General features: G+C 35.1%; 1 protein-coding gene across 1 annotated transcript in view; it reads right to left on the bottom strand.

The window, feature by feature from the left end:
• Positions 1-21,218, bottom strand: part of CSPP1 (centrosome and spindle pole associated protein 1) — a 106,116-nt gene that overhangs the window by 72,826 nt on the left and 12,072 nt on the right. Inside the window, exons 4-8 of the mRNA XM_068983446.1 lie at positions 13,299-13,402; positions 12,568-12,591; positions 9,303-9,383; positions 7,903-8,001; positions 6,753-7,195 (exon numbers count right to left, since the gene is read on the bottom strand). Of these exons, the coding sequence (XP_068839547.1) occupies positions 6,753-7,195; positions 7,903-8,001; positions 9,303-9,383; positions 12,568-12,591; positions 13,299-13,402 (751 nt within the window). The remainder of the gene's footprint in view (positions 1-6,752; positions 7,196-7,902; positions 8,002-9,302; positions 9,384-12,567; positions 12,592-13,298; positions 13,403-21,218) is intronic.

The following is a 21,218-nucleotide window of genomic DNA, read 5'->3' as shown; positions in this document are numbered from 1 at the left end:
GGAAACAGTGGAAACAGTGTTAGACTTTATTTTGGGGGGCTCCAAAATCACTGCAGATGGTGACTGCAGCCATGAAATTAAAAGACGCTTACTCCTTGGAAGGATAGTTATGACCAACCTACATAGTATATTCAAAAGCAGAGACATTACTTTGCCGACTAAGGTCCGTCTAGTCAAGGCTATGGTTTTTCCTGTGGTGTATGGTGCATGTATGGATGTGAGAGTTGGACTGTGAAGAAGGCTGAGTGCCGAAGAATTGATGCTTTTGAACTGTGGTGTTGGAGAAGACTCTTGAGAGTCCCTTGGACTGCAAGGAGATCCAACCAGTCCTTTCTGAAGGAGCTCAACCCTGAGATTTCTTTGGAGGGAATGATGCTAAAGCTGAAACTCCAGTACTTTGGCCACCTCACAAGAAGAGTTGACTCATTGGGAAAAATCTCTGATGCTGGGAGGGATTGTGGGCAGGAGGAGAAGGGGACGACAGAGGATGAGATGGCTGGATGGCATCACACACTTGATGGACTTGAGTCTGAGTGAACTCTGGGAGATGGTGATGAACAGGGAGGCCTGGCGTGCTGCGATTCATAGGGTCACAAAGAATCAGACATGACTGAGCAACTGAACTGAACTGAAAGTATGTTATATTTAGCACATCTACAATGTTTTATCAGCTCTTCACTATATAGAAATGTATCTTAATAAAGCAAGCACCAAAAATGCAAAAAGAAATTTCAAAGATTATTCTAAATTAAAGAAATTTAAGAAATGATTTTTTGTATAAATAAGGTCAAGGTCTCTGCTAAATTCTCAGCAAAACCATACAGATTTCCTAACAAAAAGACCATATGAAAGATACTTCAAAGTATACCCTTTCACTAAAGGAAAAAAATTAATTAAATCATAAACGTCCCCTTCTGTCACTTATAATAATAACAAATTCAAGACTGGAGAAATATTTAAGAAGCCAAAAAAGAACAAAGATATGCATTTCACTAAAATAATAAAATCTTAAGACACCCTACTCAATTTTATGAAATGACTGATGACATGATTGTGCTTACTTTGTTAAATCAAGAAAAAATTACTACTTACAAATAGAGATTCATAATGTGGGAGACCCAGGTTCAATCCCTGGGTTGGGAAGATCCCCTGGAGAAGGAAACGGCAATCCACTCCAGTACTATTGCCTGGAAAATCCCATGGACAGAGGAGCCTGGTAGGCTACAGCCCATGGGGTCGCAAACAGTCGGACACGACTGAGCGACTTTACCTTTTTAAATATTTTTTTAATTACTAATACAAGACCTTTAAAAAAAAAAAAAGCAAAGACGCAAACAAAAAACCTAGAAAGCAACCTAACAAGCTGTGAAGTCAAATTATAGTTTGGAAAGTTAACCACCTTACTTATTACTAAATGTCCCTATAATTATAATGGAATTTCCTTCATTTATTGAACTCTCCTTCATATTTCCAATAAATTTATCATTTAATCAATCTTAACTATTCCAGTGAGTTGGCTTTAACTGGTTTTATAAGGCTCTCACAATATATTTTTATTTTATTGAAGCAAATGAAGTCCCAAGACAAGGGAACTGGTGAGAGCCAGCAACGCTTTCACCATTTGTATCTTCTTATCTCTTCAACCCTCTTCACATTAAGGGGCAACTGACAGATGATAAAATCCACAAGTAGTGAACTCATCAATCATCTAAGAACAGCCTAATTTTATTCAGATCCAGAGATTCCAGTTAGGGCCAGTAAATTCCTTCTGTTTAGCTATAACTTGGGAGCCAGTTTCACATTAAAACCATCCCTGTGACCCAGAACTAATTTATCTAAATATTCTACCACCTCTGATCCACAGGTTCACTTACCACACCTCAAGCCACCGAGGTTTTTTCAGAAAGGGACAGATCTCATAAAAGGAGAACTTTACTTCCTTTGACATATCAAATCAGATTTGATTGAGGGAATAAAATAATTACAAAATATTTCACCATCTTACTATCAAAAAAAGTTAAATCTATGCTAAATGGAAAAAGCTTTTTCTATTTCCTTGAAGACATGGGTCAGTAATTCCAGGTAATTAGGTTGAAATTTCAAGGCGCAAAGAAAACAGGTATGGGTAGAGGCCAAGTTTACTCTAAAAATTAACATGTTTATCTTTTAAAAACTAATTACTCTCTTACAGAAGAAAAAGCAAGTTGTTTAAAACCACAAGTATTTTCAGCTAAGTTAAATGTGAATGAACAATTTCTAACTGATAATAAAAACATTTTTCATTAATAAACCACAGAATCAAAAAACTCCTTCAGGAATAACTTTACAATGTTTATGCTATCAAGAATGACATAAAATATTTACCACCCGTTGGTCCTGACACAGCTTACAGGGAGAAAGAACCAAGTTCCTCCTTACTTAATACATAAAATTCATAATGGTTACACCACCTGTTTTCATATAAAAAATTTCTCTAATGTAAATGAATTTTGCTAGAGGGGCTCTCAATTATAGAAATTATAAGAAAACTACTGAGCCGTTAAATGGTAGTCACTATTTTTCTCCTTGTTTTCTGTTCTTTTCCAATTTTCATATTCACTTTAATTCAAGAATGGGTTTTTCTAATATTGATCCCATCTTTAAAGTGGTGAAAATGACATTAAAATGGTCTTTCCAAATAAAAAGTAAGAAAAAAAAGTAATACCAAGTTTAATAAACTCATGTTCTAATAAGCCATTTCTCCTCATTTATACCTTACATATTAAGCATGCACACTTAAAAGTGTCCTATACTAAGCAAGCACTTAGTCTATTGAGTCAGATTCTATCTCAGATTCTAATTTCACATGAAGCACAATTTCAGAATTTTCTTAAATGAAAACCACAATTACAAACTAACAAATTCAAGAGTTAAACTGCAAGTGCTAACTGCCTTAATCATGTAAAAACTTTAAAAAAGAAACATTTTTAAGGCTAAAAATCTCCTTTACCCATTACATGAACATTGGTTGTAAAATAAAACATAATAAGGTAGTTAGTATATTATCTTCTACAGCTCAAGTTAATAAAGACTAGGATGATTATCTTTTTTAAAAGCATGTAAAAGTGTCAAAGTATTATAAAACAGTATTATATTCAACTTCAGAAAGCTCCTAAAACATTATTAATTTACTTAAATTAGCAAATATGTATCAAAGTACACACACATACACACACACAGTACAACTGTCAAGCTAATGCTAACCATCTGTTACCTATTTTAAAACACTGTCAGTGATTGATTAATTTAAGAAAGTAAAATCATTCCTGGGCTTTATCTTCTCATATTTAAAGTGAGGGAAATATTTCATTAATAAATACATAACAGTATATAGAAAAGTTAATAGGGTAATTAGAAAAGAACTAAGATTAAAAACCTAAAAATCAAAATCAAAACTAGAATTCACTGCATGTTCACTATTCAAAGGAAAAAAAAAAAGAACATGGGAAACTTAGAAGTATGAAGAACTTTGTACTTCTCACAATCAGCAGTGATTGTTTTTAAGAACTTATGGTTAAGTAGACAGTAAACCAACTATATACTCCAATAAAATTAATCTAAAAAGAAAAGAAAATGACCTGCAGAGCCAAAAGATGATTACAGCATACAGTCAGCCCTCTGTATCTGTGGGGGTTTCCCTGCTGGCTCAAACGGTGAAGAATCTGCCTGCAGTGCAGGAGACACAGGTTCGATCCCTGAGTGGGGAAGATCCCCTGGAAGAGGGAATGGCTTACTACTCAAGTATTCTCGTCTAGAGAATTCCATGGACAGAGGAGCCTGGTGGGCTCTAGAACCTGGGGTGGCAAAGAGTCAGACACAACTGAGTAACTAACACTTTCATTTTATGTATCTGTGGGTTCTGCAACCAATCTCAGATAGAAAGTATCTGAGGGGAAAAAAATTCCAGAAAGTTTCAAAAGGCAAAACTTGAATTTCTTGTGAACAGGTAACTATTTCCATAGCACTTACAACTATTTACATAACATTTACATTGTATTAGATATTATAAGTAAACTAGAGATGATTTAAAGCATAAGGGAAGATGTGCATAGATTATAAGGAAACACTACACCACTTTACCGAAGGGACTTGAGCATCCAAAGATTTTTATATTCCTGAGGGGTCCTGAAATGGATCCCCCTTGAATACCAAGGAACAACAGTTTTAAGATAGTTAAAGCAAGAGACCAAATGATGGTAGACATTTCTTTAGTCTCAAAAATTTCACTAACAAGCAGAGTGATTTTTCCTAGCAACCACTCTGCCTGCTAAATAAATCTAGTGATCAATGTGAAATCTTTTCTTTTTTGCTGGAAATAGGAAATCTACAAATCTGAAATACAGAAATCCAATTTTAACCTCAACTGCCAGTACTCCTGCCTGGAAAATCCCATGGATGGAGAGGCCTGGTAGGCTGCAGTCCATGGGGTCACTAAGAGTCAGACACGACTGAGCAACTTCACTTTCACTTTTCACTTTCACGCATTGGAAAAGGAAATGGCAACCCACTCCGGTGTTCTTGCCTGGAGAATCCCAGGGACAGCGGAGCCTGGTGGGCTGCGGTCTATGGGGTCACACAGAGCCGGACACGACTGAAGCGACTTAGCAGCAGCAGCCGCCATTGAGACATATGTGAAAAACCTTACATTTTGAGACGTAAAAGTTTACACAATTACAAAATGTATAATAATGATTCACATTTTTAAGAAATATTGTTAAAAACATTAAAATGTATAACAGGAATTAGTCTCACTGACCTATATATTTAATCTAAACTACTGCTTGGGGAAGATTTTATATAGAAATTTCATTTCATTCATGGGATACATAAGAAAAAAGATTGCTCTCAAATAATTGGGCTGAAACTGATTTGTTAGTTCATGTAAAAATTATCACAAGGTATAATTACAAAAATAATGGATTAAAATATGTTAAAAACAAAACAACCATAATAAGTTTTTTTAAATTCCAATCTTAAAAGGTATACATTACATTACACTCTAAACATAAATTGACACCATAAGGGAAAAAAGTTCTCATGTACAAGTTAAGGCAGTACCAAGAGTCCAAAAATATCTGTGTTTCCCCAACTGAGACTTCCTGTAGTTCAGGCAGCCTTTCACGACCTCTAGATACAAACATTTTCAAATATAACATGTTACAGAATTTGGAGTATTTTCTGAAGTACAACTAGATCCAAACAAGAAATAAACTATAATTGGCATTACAAAATTCTAATCCTTCAGATTACCTAAATCAAAGTGAATATGTTGTACAGCAGAAACTAACACAACCTAGTAAAGCAATTATCCTCCAATTAAAAAACTAAAAATTAAAAAAAAGACTGGATATGAGCAGAATATAATAACTACAGAATAAAGAGCAGATAAGAAAGAACTGCAAAGGCTTTGTATGATTATTAATAATTAGAATAATCATGCAGCACTGTCTCAGAAAATTTTCTAAAATATTTAAAAAATAATCTATTTGGATGAATGAATGAAACAAGTCCCATAAACTGTTCAATATTTACCTTTAATCCCTACAGGTTACCTAGTCAATGAAAATATAAGATCCTATCATATCTCTATCTCCAAATCAAAAGTTAGATTAAAGCAAGCTTTGAGTATTAAGACAAATGACTTAATAAAATAAGACCCCATTGTAGTAATAAATTACAAATAGTGTCAGAGAAACAACATCCAAAAGAACTGAAAAGCACCTAAAAATCTGATCAAAATTAGTTAAGTGCCATTTCACTTAAATAAATGTTCAATAAGTAACTTAAAGGCAAAAATGTTGATTAAAGTACTTAGAGCATAGAAACATTAAAGGAATGAACTGTATTTCATCTATTTTAAAGTGCTTTCCCCCCTCACACATTTTAACATCTGAAACTCAAACAGCCTTGAATCTGGCTGTGAGTCAATTATTGCAGGGAAAAGTTATTTTTCTCATGCCAGTCACCATGGCGCCCTATGAGAATGAGATAACTCAATTCTCACCTCAGGGCTGTTTTGGACAATGCTGCTAAGTCGCTTCAGTCATGTCCGACTCTGTGTGACCCCATAGACAGCAGCCCACTAGGTTCCTCTGTCCCTGGGCTTCTCCAGGCAAGAACACTGGAGTGGGTTGCCATTTCCTTCTCCAATGCATGAAAGTGAAGAGTGAAAGTGAAGTTGCTCAGTCGTGTCCGACTCTTAGCGACCCCACGGACTGCAGCCTACCAGGCTCCTCCGTCCACGGGATTTTCCAGGCAAGAGTACTGGAGTGGGTTGCCACTGCCTTCTCCAGTTTTGGACAATACTGCAGAATGAATTGAGACTGAAAACCTGAATCAGTACTGGCTTACAGTTCAAATTCTCAGGGGAGTTCTTTTTAACTCCCTCCACTCAGTGCCAAGGTTGAGAAGTGGAAGTCTCTTTTCTGTCCTTTTCTGTGGGAAAGTTTATTTCCCTTTTAATTTTATATTTACCTAAGCTGTAGCCTTTCAGTGTCCTAGCTTTTTAATTGGTTCCCCTTTTCCTTTAATTGGTTCCTTTCATGGGTTGTTTTCTTTGTTCTTCAGTGACACATAAATTATGGTATAAAACTGATAGCATCCTAAAATTAATCAAATATGTACATGAAATAAAACAGCATCTAACATAATGATAAAAAGTAACAAGAGTAATATTAAGCAAATAAAGAAAATAAAAATGAAGTTGTAAATACCTGTCTTTTGTATAAACTCTCAAAAGTCTTCTATCAAAATCACTTTCATATCTAAACCTCTCATCCATGTCTTCACTTACTTCTGGATCATAGCCTGGTCTGTAAGACTGTTTATCAAAAGCACGATCCTCATTAAACCTGTGAAATCTTCTATCTGGAATGGCAGTCTTGCTGTCAAACCTTTGATGTGTTTTACTGGAACCGCCCACTTCTTCATCAGTTTTTTTAATGACTCTTCTATTGTTCCTTAATTCAATTTCATCATCTAATTTTCGGTACCTGTCCTCTTCTAGTCGTCTTTGGTTTAGAAGTTCTTCATATGCTTCTGAAGGAGTTAGGACATCTTTTCTAGGACCCTCTGAATTTTCGCAAGATGACTGTATTTGTGAAGGTAAATCAGGTTTAACCTGACTAATAGGTTTTTTACTTCTTAGATTCTTCTGCTGGTTAACAAAAAATAGAAGAAAAAGATCTTAATGAGATGCTATCTTCTAAAAGGTAATTAAATTCTCAAATGATGCTTAATCTATTTACCATCTCAAATCAAAGGCTTAATCACCCATAAGAAATATCTTTTCTTTAGGAAATAACCTCCAAAGAAGTGTTATCCTTTAATAAAACTTAATAAATACAAAATAAATAGGCAACAATAATATGGATAGATGGTTACAAAAAGAGAAGATAAACTATCCCAAGGAGATTTTACACGTATTTTGGCAGTTAAATATTTGTTCAGAGTATTTCAAATTAAATGCCTTCTCAACACAGAGACTATAGGATGCAGTAAATTTTTCAACCACTCTTAAATTTGGTTATATTTCTTTACATATATATGTATATACATACATACAGCTAGAAATTTGTCAGTACAAAAAAATCACTTAAAAATAAAATATAAACAAACATTACTTAAAACCAATCTCTAAAATTAAATCCCCTCCATGAAGTTCAAGTTAAAAAGCAGAGTAAGTTCTTCAGTATGAGATAAAACCATTTACAAAATTAAATCTCTCTCCTGTGTTTGGTTCAGTTTGGCTTAACGTTTTAAATATTTATATAAAAACTAAATGAAATGTTTAATAATATAAAAATATTTTCAAGTGAGTACAAATATTCAGCATGTAAAGATTTATTTAGAAGCAAAACCTACCTCAGTACTCTTTTCTACCTGTCTGAACTTTTCAGTGGACTCTTCCTTATCCCTGAGAAATTGATTGTATTCTTTGTTACGTTCAAGTTTCAACCTTTCCTTAAAATAGAAAACCAAAAGGTAATGTTAAAAAAAAAAAGGCAATGCTAATTTCAACATTAGGAAAAAGTACCTAACAGTCAAATCAGACTCATACAATTCAGAGATCCTGCTTAGCATCAAACTTTACTAATAATGTCAAAGGCAGGAATAGTTGTAAGGCACAGGAGATGCAGGAAGAGATCAGAGACCACCAGTGCAGTTCCCCTCGTCCATTCTGGCCACATTAAAATAAGGTTTACTACACGCTTAAGTTCCAATTAACACAGGCAATCTCTAACATGAGGGCATGGCTTTGATTTTGAAATGCTTACATTTTATACTCCAATAGTTACTTGACTTAGATGATACCTTCCTAGGAGCTGTGACCAGTTAAGTCCCTGAATTCTCTGTTTACCAACAGCAATCCTAGAGAATCCCAGTGCACTCTCCCGAAAGCATTCATAAATAAATCTCTTCCACCAGGAAGTGCATGAATGTGTTTGCCAGTAGGTCTGTCATTAGCATGTTTCCAAGACTTGACCGGGCTACCTTCCTACTTTCCTTCTCAAAGGTATCTCTTGCCTCCAATTCCTCACACCGCACCCTTGAAAGACCTGCTTCTATCCATTTCCTTCCCAAGTTTAAGGAAAGATCTTCGTTCTATTTAAAACATAAAAACGTAAAATTATCATAGTAACTAAAATGTTATAACATCAATGTTCTGTTGAAACATAAATATATTGTATTAGGAAATGTTCTTAAGCCCCAATACCTTCAGCATCATTGAAACAGCACAATCTAAAAAGTTTTGTAAGAAGTAAGGCTGTCTTTTGAAACTTACTGTCTATTTGCCTTATATATCATGATTCTGATCTAGCTTGGGAATTTGAATATCTGCAAGAGGAATACAGTGCTTAATCACTACCCCCTGTTAAGATAATATACACTTATTTGTGATAGGAACACATATTCAAATAGCCCAAAAATCACCTATATGAAAGCTCAGTATACTCTCATCCACTCATCTCACTGATAATTTTTTTCACATACCCTGAACTTTATAGCTTAGAAACCAATGCTTTAAAAAAATGAATTCTGAACATTTAATTAATATATTAAAGGAATATAGCATATTACATGGTTACAAATGTAACATTCCAAAACATTTTTTAAACAGCATTGGAGACTCAACAGATTTTGAAAAAAATCAAGTATGGAAATGACATAAACTTGTTTGCATTTAAATCAAGAATATACTCTTTCATGATTTTGATGCCTCAAGAAACTGCTATCCATAACAACTATTCCTATCCACCTACCTTAGCAGATAACCTCTCACCAATAGGAAGAGAAACTCCCAGAGTAGATGAATCTGTTTCACTCACGGATACAAAATTTTTCTGTATATAGACACACACATTAAAAAAATACATTACCTAACTGCCTTTATAAAATGTTTCATAAATGTGCTTTATATTCTATTAATATAGTCTAAATTATTACATTATAGAGAGCAACAGAATGAAATGGAGATGAAGACAGAAACTACAAATGTGTGAAGACTATACCAAAATTAGAAAAAAAGAGAATTTTCTAATTTCTCTGCAATTAATGGATATGTATTTAAATGCCAGAAGGCATAAACTATGAACATTATTTCTCTCTGAGCCTCTCCATTCCTGTCCATTAAGCATTTATGTAATGCAATGTGACGGAGCATCAGACTAGGAATCCAAAGGCCTGGGCTCTTGGACCAGCTACAACAATTTTCAGCTGTGCTACACTGAGCAAGTCACTAAATCTCTCTGATCCAGACTTTCTTCTGTAAAATGAAACTGGAATCTATTTTGCCTTAACAAAGCTGCTACAAGATCAAGAAGGATTTAAAACATGTAAAATCTCTTTGAACACTATAAAACAAACACAAGGTATTTATAAAATATATATACAATCCCCAACTTTCTGGTACTAGTGCTGAGTAGTCATATAATCTGGAGAAGTTTCTTAATTTATCTGCTTCTGTTTCTTTGTAAAACAATAATAATAAAGTCTATATTATTAGGTAATGAGGATTAAATCAATCAATACTTATTAACCTAATTCTATGACTTTTCTGTATTCATAAAACAAGCAATCTAATACTTTTCTGTTACTTTTACAGGTGATAGGGAGAAAAAGATAAGTATATGTTCCCTATATTTAAGAGATTTATAATTCAAATGAAGAAACAAACATGGAAACAAACAACTACAATATAATGTACTGCAACAGAGTTATACTCAAAACATCATGGGAACAAAATAATTGATAAAACAGACTAATCTGAATTTAGAAATAAGCTGTGCTACAAAAGCTAATTTGAAAGGCAGTTACATAAATTCTAAGCTCATTTATTAAGAGAAACAATTTGACACACAACTAGATCCCTGAGTCAGTTTGATCCCTATATACCAAAGTATGATGTAAACCTAGTCATTTTGTAGTTACACATGTATCAAAAAACACAGAGTTCCAATTTTGAGCATACAGAGATACTGCATCCTTATTCCTTCATTAAGCCATGCCCCACTCTAAACATGGGCCCAGAATGTCTGTATTTTTCAATAAAATGAAAAAAACTAATAATAAGGATGACACAGTGAGCTTCGCTGAACTTTAATCATTCACTCATTCATTTAGTAATTATTGAGTGCCCAATATGTCTACACTGTTTGATACACCTGGGACTTTTCAGTGAAGAAAACAAAAGATCTTTGCCTTCCCAAAGTTCACATTCCAGCAGGGGAAACTGACAAGAAATAATAAACACAATGAAGAGTAATTCTACAGTATGTTAGAAGGTGGTAAGTGCTGTGGCCAAAAAATAAATAAATAAAATGACAAGAATAGTTGACAGGTAGCCTACAGGCTTCTAGGGGATGGGAGTCGAAAAGATTGGAAATCCGGAGTTCCCTTCTAAGACATGCTCAACACAATATACCCACTAGATTTCTAAGTGAAAATATCAAGAGTCTGAGGTTCAGGAGAGAGGTCTGGGCTGGAAATAATTTACTGACTCAGTTTAAAAACTTCTTCTGAGAATATGTTCTTTTTGTGTTTAGATGGCCAAGTGTTTTTTATTCTAAAGACTAGAAAGAAGATGGTAGTTAATTGTTTAAGTGGCTCTTCTTGGCAGAAAAGATTTGATCATTTTTTAAAGTTAACACTCTTGCAAAAGTCTGGAAGCCACAAGAAATCCAGAGAGAATGGGACTTGCAAACTGTACATATTCCAGGAGTCAAGGAACCATGGCAGCTGCCTCCCCATATCCTACATAATTTTCTTTTTCCCTTGCTTTCCTCTCCACTCCCACCTTCTCAGATGTCAACTAAAAATTGTCTTTGTCATATTAAGGAACAACTGTTCCTCTACCACGACTATATTCTTAATGATCTAAGACCAAAAATTCCTTCACAGCCCTTTACATTTAAAAATTTGTGCTCCTCGATTCTTCTCTTTCATAAAGGCAATTTCTTCTTATACCTTCCATTGCCATTCTTTTTTAAAAACGTTGTGTCTATAAAATAACGTAAAATCCACAAGTGAAAGTGGTGGTGGTTTAGTCGCAAGTTTTGTCCAACTCTTGCAGCCCCACGGACTGTAGCAGATACTAAAGGAAAACCTCAGCCAACGAGCAGTAGGGAAGAGAAGAGGACAATGAGGCCCAAGGCCAGGGAGGCAGGCTGGTTCGTGAAGAGACTACTCATGTCATGCTAAGCAACTTGGGTTTTTATCCTGAAGGCAGAGAGGAGACACAGAAGGATTTCAGCTGGTAAGGGACAAGATCATGCTGGAAAGTAGCATGGAGAATGGATTGAGAATTAGGGCAAGGAGATCAGTCAAAAATCTGGAGGCCTTTCCTGATCATTACAGTACCTGCCTTGTTAAGATTTATCACTGTCTGAATTGTATAAATGTTATCTCTACAACTAGATTCTAAGCCCCTTGAAGACAAAATTCATACCAGATTCATCTCGATGACAAGTGTTTAAAAAGTGTTGGCTGAAAGATAAATGGATGTGTGAGATTCATTTTAAAAACAGTTTTATAAAATGTTTTCTTCATTTTCCAATATAAGTGTGCAAATGTAATCCACAGGTTTGGGAACCAAAATATCAAGTAATCCAGACTGACAACAAACAGTTCAAAAATATCTTAGAATATCTTAAATATTCTGTCATTTTATTAATCTTAATGCAACTAGTACAATTATAATTATTTTGAAGAACAAAAACGTGCATACTGAGAACAAATGAATTTACAATAGCTGCAGAATATTTCTAAAAGATGCATAAGCAAGCAACAAAAACAAATGCAAAGCAGGAATCAAAAAGAATGCCTGATTGCACTAATGGAAACGTATGATGTATAGAGTGTCATTTTGCTAAAAGCAAGGATCCAAAATGGTGCCACTAAAAAGTCTCTGAATCACAAATGAAGTTATTTTTATTAGTTTGTGAACAACAATATCATATATGCAAATAATCACAAGCTACTAGATCTAAAACAAAACAGTAAAGAACAACATTTTGCAGGCAACCCTACCTTTCTTTTTGCTTGTGTAATACCCTAAAGTCAAGGGAAACAAACCATTGGTAAAATGTATTCAAAGTCCTTTCTCTTCATGTCAAATCAAAATAAATAAGAGACGATTCATACATGTGGAATAAACATTACAAAGTAGGAAGAAACTAAAGAATCTCTTGGGATGACTAGAAACATGATGACAGTTTTAGATACATTTATACCTAGTAAACTATATTTTAAAACTTATAATAATTAGGTATCATATAATTTAACAAAAAATACTTAAAACAAGAGTTCCACTAAGTAAATAGATTAAATCATAAAGCAAAACCTGATGGTTAAGGAAATATGCTCAATCAGGTTTTATAAGCTTAGTTCTTAAGAAAATAATTAGAAACTAGAACTCCACATGTCATTTTAATACATGGTTGAGGGGAACAGAGTAGTAGACTGGGCTATTTTATACCATGACTACTCTATAAAAAACATGAACAAGAATTTACAATCTCATTTAAAATTGTCCTCCTTGAAAGGTCAAGAGTCTGTGTTATTTCATGGCACCAATTCTCAGAATCATTTTTTTCTCTATCAATGTCATATATATCACTTAACTTTTGTTACAGTACATTGCTAGATACCCCTAAAAACATAAATATTAATGTATATGACTAAAAAATCTTATGAAAATAAATTCAGGAGGTAAATTCTAAAGCACAAAACCAAACAAACGAGTTACTAGAACTCATTACCTGAGTAAGATAGCGTCTGTAATCTTGTCGCAGTTCTTCTTTCAGTTTATGTTTCTTCTGTTCATAGTCTTCCCCAAGTGGTAAACTTAATCCATAATCAATTCCTAGAAAGAAAACAACTTCTTAAGCAATGTAGCTCATTGCAACCCAATCTCAATTTCAATGCAATGTCCTGTAACAAAGCACAGTAGGAAGGAACACAGTCATGTGGATTCTGAGACTTGGATCAGGATAATAAATTTTTTATTTGAAATGTTTCAATAGGTAATATGTTCAAACAATGGAAAATATCCCTCCCACCCACTTCTTCCACCTAGAACAACCAACACTGCTGTATCTGAGTCTTATTCCAGAGGCTTTTTATACACCTATAAAAGGTGACTTCATAGTACTATGTGGGGGGGGGGGGGTGTTATATTTAGTTCTTCCCCCTTTAGATAGATGGCTCTGTACTGTTTGCCATCGTGCCTTTCTTTTTTTCTTTTTGAGTTGGACCATTTTTAAAGTCTTTAATGGAACTTGTTACAACATTGTCTCTGCTCTGTATCTGGTTTTTTGGCTGTAAGACTTGCAAGATGCCAGCTCCCCAAACAGGGATCTGTTCCCACACCCCCTAGATTGAAAGGTGAGGTCTCAACCACTGGACTGCCAGGGAAGTCCCTGCCATCTCGCTTTTTTAAGCACAGCAAAACTAAAGCAAAGGAAAGCCAATTACCTTTTCTTCTTCATTTAATTCTGCTGAAATTTCTTTTAAAATACCTACAACAACTTTAATATGTGTCTTTCAGTCTGTGAAAATTAATAATGTGGTATTCTGACATAAAAGAATATGTGTCATAACAATTTTTTAATTAACAGTTAGAACTGGACATGGAACAGACTGGTTCCAAATAGGAAAAGGAGCACGTCAAGGCTGTATATTGTCACCCTGCTTATTTAACCTATATGCAGAGCACATCATGAGAAACACTGGGCTGGAAGAAACACAAGCTGGAATCAAGATTGCCGGGAGAAATATCAATAACCTCAGATATGCAGATGACACCACCCTTATGGCAGAAAGTGAAGAGGAGCTAAAAAGCCTCTTGATGAAAGTGAAAGAGGAGAGTGAAAAAGTTGGCTTAAAGCTCAACATTCAGAAAATGAAGATCATGGCATCTGGTCCCATCACTTCATGGGAAATAGATGGGGAAACAGTGGAAACAGTGTCAGACTTTATTTTTGGGGGCTCCAAAATCACTGCAGATGGTGACTGCAGCCATGAAATTAAAAGACGCTTACTCCTTGGAAGAAAAGTTATGACCAACCTAGAGAGTATATTCAAAAGCAGAGACATTACTTTGCCGACTAAGGTCCGTCTAGTCAAGGCTATGGTTTTTCCTGTGGTCATGTATGGATGTGAGAGTTGGACTGTGAAGAAGGCTGAGTGCCGAAGAATTGATGCTTTTGAACTGTGGTGTTGGAGAAGACTCTTGAGAGTCCCTTGGACTGCAAGGAGATCCAACCAGTCTATTCTGAAGGAGATCAACCCTGGGATTTCTTTGGAAGGAATGATGCTAAAGCTGAAACTCCAATACTTCGGACACCTCATGCGAAGAGTTGACTCATTGGAAAAGACTCTGATGCTGGGAGGGATTGGGGGCAGGAGGAGAAGGGGACGACCCAGGATGAGATGGCTGGATGGCATCACTGACTCGATGGACGTGAGTCTGGGTGAACTCCGGGAGTTGGTGATGGACAGCGAGGCCTGGCGTGCTGCGATTCATGGGGTCGCAAAGAGTCGGACACGAATGAGCAACTGAACTGAACTGATAGCTGATTTACAATGTTGTGCTAATTTCTGCTGTACAGCAAAGTTATTTAGTTACACATATACATGTCAAAATGAAAGTGAAGTCGCTCAGTCGTGTCCGACTCTTTATGACCCCATCGACTGTATAGTCCATGGAATTCTCTAGGCCAGAATACTGGAGTGGTTAGTCTTTCCCTTCTCCAGGGGATCTTCTGAACCCAGGGAGTTTTTCATATTCCTTTCCATTATGGTTTATCACAGGATATTGAATATAACATGTCTGATAAAAACAGCCATGCATGGTTTAGGCTGAAATTTCCAAAAAATTTTAAAGCTGCCATTTCTGATTTCATATAAATGGATATTAATTTTTATTGTGGTAAAACAGACATTTTAACCATTTTCAGGCATACAATTCACTGGTATTAAGTACATTCAAAATGTGCAATCATTACCACTACCCATTTCCAGAGTTTTGTCATTCCAAATAGCAGCTCTGTAAAGGAATCTTAGTCCTCTAAGAAAAACTTCCATTTTGGGTAAACTCTTCCTTATGCAAGAGTTCAAAAATCGAATTACATTTTGGGATGATGACCACAGCGATGGCTGCACAACTTGTAAATACACTGAAAACCACTGAATTGTACAATTTAAATGGATAAACGTTATGGTATGTAAATTATATCTTAATAAAACAGTTAAAATCAAATTATATACTTTAAAAATATTTTTAATACTAAAACACTATGTCAAGCACCAATAGCAAGTAAGTGTTACAATTTCTGAGGCTTCTTTTGCTTTTCTAGTCCTACTAGGCAATACTAAAGTATAAAATATTATTTCTGAACAAAATTAATTTTCCTCAAAGTCAGCTACAAGAAATACAGATGAAACAACTGACTGTAAGTAATACACCAACAAGGATATTACCATTTTTTCTGCCTTATTCCTCATAACGCATCTAAATGATGGAAACTGCTCATGACTGTGTCATATCACTGCTTCGTTATATCACTAAAATGTTTCAGGAGCAAAAATAAAACCAAAGTCTTTTAAATATAAATGAATGTCTATTGATTTTTATGTAATACTAAATTCCCCTTTCTGCCTTAAAAACCCAAATTCTCTTCATAAGCACTCCTGGCCTACTTAACTCCTAATGATGAGGGTATGACAGAGGACTCCTTAAAGACACCTCTTACTCATGTTCCTAATTCTCTTCCAGAAGAATCTAAAGCATTCCATATAAATTCATTTGAGAAAGACATTCTTTCCTCACAAAGAAAATTTTAAAACCTATTTTCAAAGAGACAGAATTTAAGCCTAAAGAGAAAAATGGTTTGCTTCTCACATTCAGAAAGGAATTTCAGACACGAAATTAAACTATAAAATCCATGAACGCACTGTCCATGCTTTATTCAACTTTACAATAAATGTGTATATGAATATATAAATGAATGCTTGAGTAAGAGAAAGATTAAGAAGAAAAACACTATTCTTAGTATTTCATCTCTGCTCTTAGGAGTATGACTGCATAGAAAGAGTAAGCATAATGACTAGTAACCAGAGTTCTATGTCTCTAGTTACACAGGGTCACAATGGATGCACTATTGTGTCAAGAAGGAAAAGAAAACAATGCTATAAGGAGGATGCCCCCCAATGTGCTCAGCTTTCCTACTCAGCAGAACAAGTAACTTACAGCTTTTTAAGTCACGTATTTAATGTGGCTTTTGCTGCTGATTTTCAGCTCTGCTTGGTGGGTTTATATGAAAGAAAATAAAGAAAAATATGGTTCATTTTCATCTATAATTACTATTCATATGAAGTTTATCATGAGTATCTGCTTTTCACTATTGATTCAAATAGTATTTGTAATAACTGTCTTAAAAGATGAGTGAGAATACATAATGCCTTCAGAATTATTTAAAATTTTATTAACTAAATGGTCAGTCAACAGAAAATACTTTTTAATTATTTTTGTTATCTAGTACCAATATTTTACAATATCAGAGGTAAGTCATAGACATAAAATTAAGAACTGTATAGAACAATTTAAATATTCTGTGCACTTTAAAGTAAGTATTAACAACGGGATCCTAACTGACTTAATGAACTGAGAAATATGGTGAGACTTACTTTTGCAGGGCAGTTGTCTTCTGATTGTTCCAGGGGCAAGTAAAGCATCAGTGTCACCTTAGGGTCAGTTGAAGTGATGTCACTTCACCAAATACAACATCAGTGACTGACTCTAACACTATGCTTCAGAGCTAGAGCAATTAAAAGTATCTGGTTTCCATAGTGGGTATGGGTTAAATATTTAAAACTACACTGTGTAACCTTTTTAAAATTAGTTTTTATTTTCTAAATAGCACTCACAGTAAATATTTTACAGATTACCATGGAACACTTAGTTTCTTCTTTTCATTATTATATTACCATCAACAAGTATTATGTCAAAATAATCAAAGGACAAATTATAGGAAATAATACTAAGCCTTTCCATAAGCAAATGACTTATCAAGAGATGCAAATAAATACTTTGAGGAGAACTTCAGCTAAAAGACATTATTACAAAGGACCCATTTGACTTGTACAAACTACACCAAAGAGGCAGAATGTTTGGGATTTAACTTGGAATAAGAGAAACCTAAGACCACATATGCTACAAGGAGTGACAGTTAAAAGTACTACCAAAAATTAGTAAAAACGATTTTCTTTTCTTTTGCCTAATATCCAAAATCTTTTTTTAGCTTAAACCCTAGAATGACGCTGCAATATGAAACTCTGCTGTTGCTTCTTTTCTGATATTAATTTTAAATTGCAGCAATGTAATTTTCCTTCCTTATAATTCTTTTCCAAATTTCCACAAGCACAACTGTATTTAGAATGAATCATACTGATTTCTACTAACAGGAATAAAATTTTTTCTTACGTCAATAATCTGCAAACTTTTTGCTTGTAGATTTACTTGACTTCTAAGAATGAAAGCTAAAATAAATTTGGGACATTTTGGAGCCTGAAATCAATGGCACTTTGATATAAGTGAGAGATAATGCCTAGAAATGGCAGACATAAAAAACACCTAGGGCCTACAAACATTAAAGATGGATTCTGGAGTATCCAAAGTTTAGAGGTGAGGAAGATAGAAAGGAACCAGAAAAAATAAAGACTGAAAAGGAATGTGTTGGGAGTCTTCAAAGCCATCCCCAGGTTTGATGACTTGACAGGACTCACAGAATGCAGAAGCCACCACACTCACAATTATGGTTTACTACCCCGAAAGGATACAAAGCAAAACTAACAAAGGAATGTGGCACTGTCCAGGGTAAACTAGGTTCAAACTTCAAGAGTTCTTCCCCAGTGGAATCATACAGGACGTGCCTAATTCCTGCACAACAAGCTGTGACAGCACACGTGAAGTGTCATCTCCCAGGGAAGCTCCCTACTCAGTGCCCAGGGTTTTTAATAGGAGCTGGTCACTCAGGCACCCTCTGCCTAGTAGGTACCGAAATTCTAGACTCTACAGACAGAAAGCAGGTACTCTACATAAACCATATGGTTTATATAAAGTTTAGGCACAATGAGCCATTCTTTTCATCAGTGTAAGAAACTATTTACAAGCTAAGTTCCAAACAGCAGCCAACAGCCAGTCTGCAGTGGAAACCCTAGCAGCAGACAGTAACTGCTCCAGGTCTGTCAACAAACAGTAAGGTTCTTTTTAATCTCAGGAGGTCATGGTCATGCCCCTATACTATAAATGGTGGTATCTTCAAATGCACAACAGGATTTATGCTATCATATACAGAAAAAGAAGAGAGGGTTATACACATGTGTGCAGTCTAGTCATGAAACTGTATACAAGAAACTGCTAAATAACTAGCGGACAAGGTTAGGAGGATCATCAATTCTCATGCTATATATACTTCTGTGTCATTTTTTTTTTTTTACCATGTGCACGTTTTCCTTTATTTCTTTAATGAAAAACACAGCGGGGAAAAAATCTTAAATACAGCAACGCTCTCATCCTTATCACTGAGCCATGAACTACACTTTAAAATCAGTACAAAATCTATGGATGTAGAGTCAAAATACACACATATTAAAAAAATGTTGAAAGTATTTACTATATTATTTCATTTGTTAAAAATGTCTTCCAGGATATAAAACATCAAAATGAAAAGAATAATCCTCAACCAATCTGAAGGGAAATGTTCAACTGCTCTAAAGAAGAGAAAGAATGAGGGGATGATCTTTGACTGAGGTATGACAGAACTAAATTTAAAAGATTAAAGGAAGCATTTCTCATCAATAATGCTTATGAAACATGAAAATGAGCTGGTCAGAAAGGTTTAGGATTTTTAAATAAAATAATAACAAGTATTATGCCTAGAAATGGTTTAGGGAGATGGAAAACAGCATTTGCTTTTACAGATTGTTTTTAGCCAACTGTCTCATAATTTCATTAAATCTAAGTAATTCTAACGAACTCCTTATCAATGACACGATTTCATCAGCATATATCAACTAAGCCATGCACATGCTAAGTATAAGAATCTAGCTAGCCTCTGTCTCTGGGAGGTAACTTCTAAATTCTTGGAATCTTCTGAGTCATGAGATCATATGTTACTCATGACAGGTCCCCAGAACAAACCCCTAAGTTGATACTAATAAGGTGACTCACAATGAGTCTCTAGATGGTTTAAGCTAAAGAGATAATACAGATGGGGACTGTTCACACCAAAAAGATCAAACATGTAATTGGAGGGTTGGCCCTTTGACCCAAGCGACATCAGCCTGACCAGGAAAGTAGGAGGTCTGGAGAGAATGAGCCACATGGACAGTGACAAAATCATTCACGCTTATACAATGAAACCCCTGTAAAAATTCTAGACACCAAAGCTCGGGTGAGCATCCTAGGTGGCAACACTCTATACTGTCACCTATTGATGTGCTAGGAGGGTAACACATCCCTGAGGCTGATGGAAGCTTCACATTTGGACCCTCCCAGACCAGGCCCTGTGTGTCTCTTCCTTTGGCTGGCTGATCTGTATCCTTTTGCTATAATAAACCTGTAACGATAAGTACAGCACTTTCCTGAGCTCTGGGAGTCATCTAGTGAGTTATCAAACTTGAAGAGGTGGTAGAAACAGTTCGTCTGAAGGAAGGATGGCCCGTGAACTCCACACTTGCACCTGGTATTTGAAGTAAGAGAAGCCTTGTAGATTAAGACTTGTAGAAGTCTTAACACTCCTCAAATCCTTTGGTCAGAGGTATAATTGGTGGAAGAAGGAGCTACATGGATAAGCATTATCCATGAATATCATCGTCTAACAGAAATGAATTTACATAATCACAAAAATGTAGTGGTACATGACAACTGTACAATGAGCTATTAATAGGCTGTCTTCATTGGCTAAAACAAATATTGCTAATTTACCTATCACTGATAGCTACTATGCTTAATTACTCATTCAAAGTATGGTATCACTGAGCTTAATTCAATGTATAAATTTTAGACCACTTTGTTTTATAATGCCTCAAATCACTTATGGAAAACTGTTGCCAAGTTACTTTACATTTTGCCTAACATCAAAAATTAAGTATTTGGCCTAATCTTAAGACCACAATTATTCAGGCAAGAAATCAGTAACTGAATGCTCAAAGATACAAAATCAAATTATTATTCTTTAGAAAGATTCAATGTGCATCAAAAATAATTATACTCCAGTTGGCAATTAAAAAAATAATCCATTAAAATTAAATTTTACACACCTAACAAAACTGCTCGTTTTTGCCATGGGACCTTCATTCATTCAAAATATCTTTTCTAAACACCAAAGTGCCAGACACAGTGTTAGGCAATGAACACACAATGGCAGAAAAGCTGGGGTGCTATTGAGGTAAAACAGAGAGCTGAACAAGTTCAAAACTGTTCTTCAGGGGGAGAGCCAATGTCACAGGAGTATAAGGTAGGAATGGCCAACACAATCTGGTAAGGGTAATAAAAGAGTAAAATCACCATAACAGAAATAAGAAGCCATTGAAGGGTTTGAAATAGAGACTAACACGATCTGATTTGGTTTGGGGGAAGACATCAACTGGGAGTGCAGAGACTTAATAGAGAAGGC

This window comes from Capricornis sumatraensis, chromosome 11 (assembly GCF_032405125.1).
Source record: "Capricornis sumatraensis isolate serow.1 chromosome 11, serow.2, whole genome shotgun sequence".
NCBI lineage: Eukaryota > Metazoa > Chordata > Mammalia > Artiodactyla > Bovidae > Capricornis > Capricornis sumatraensis.
Note: the sequence above shows the minus strand (reverse complement) of the source record. Positions and strands in the feature narration are given on the sequence as shown.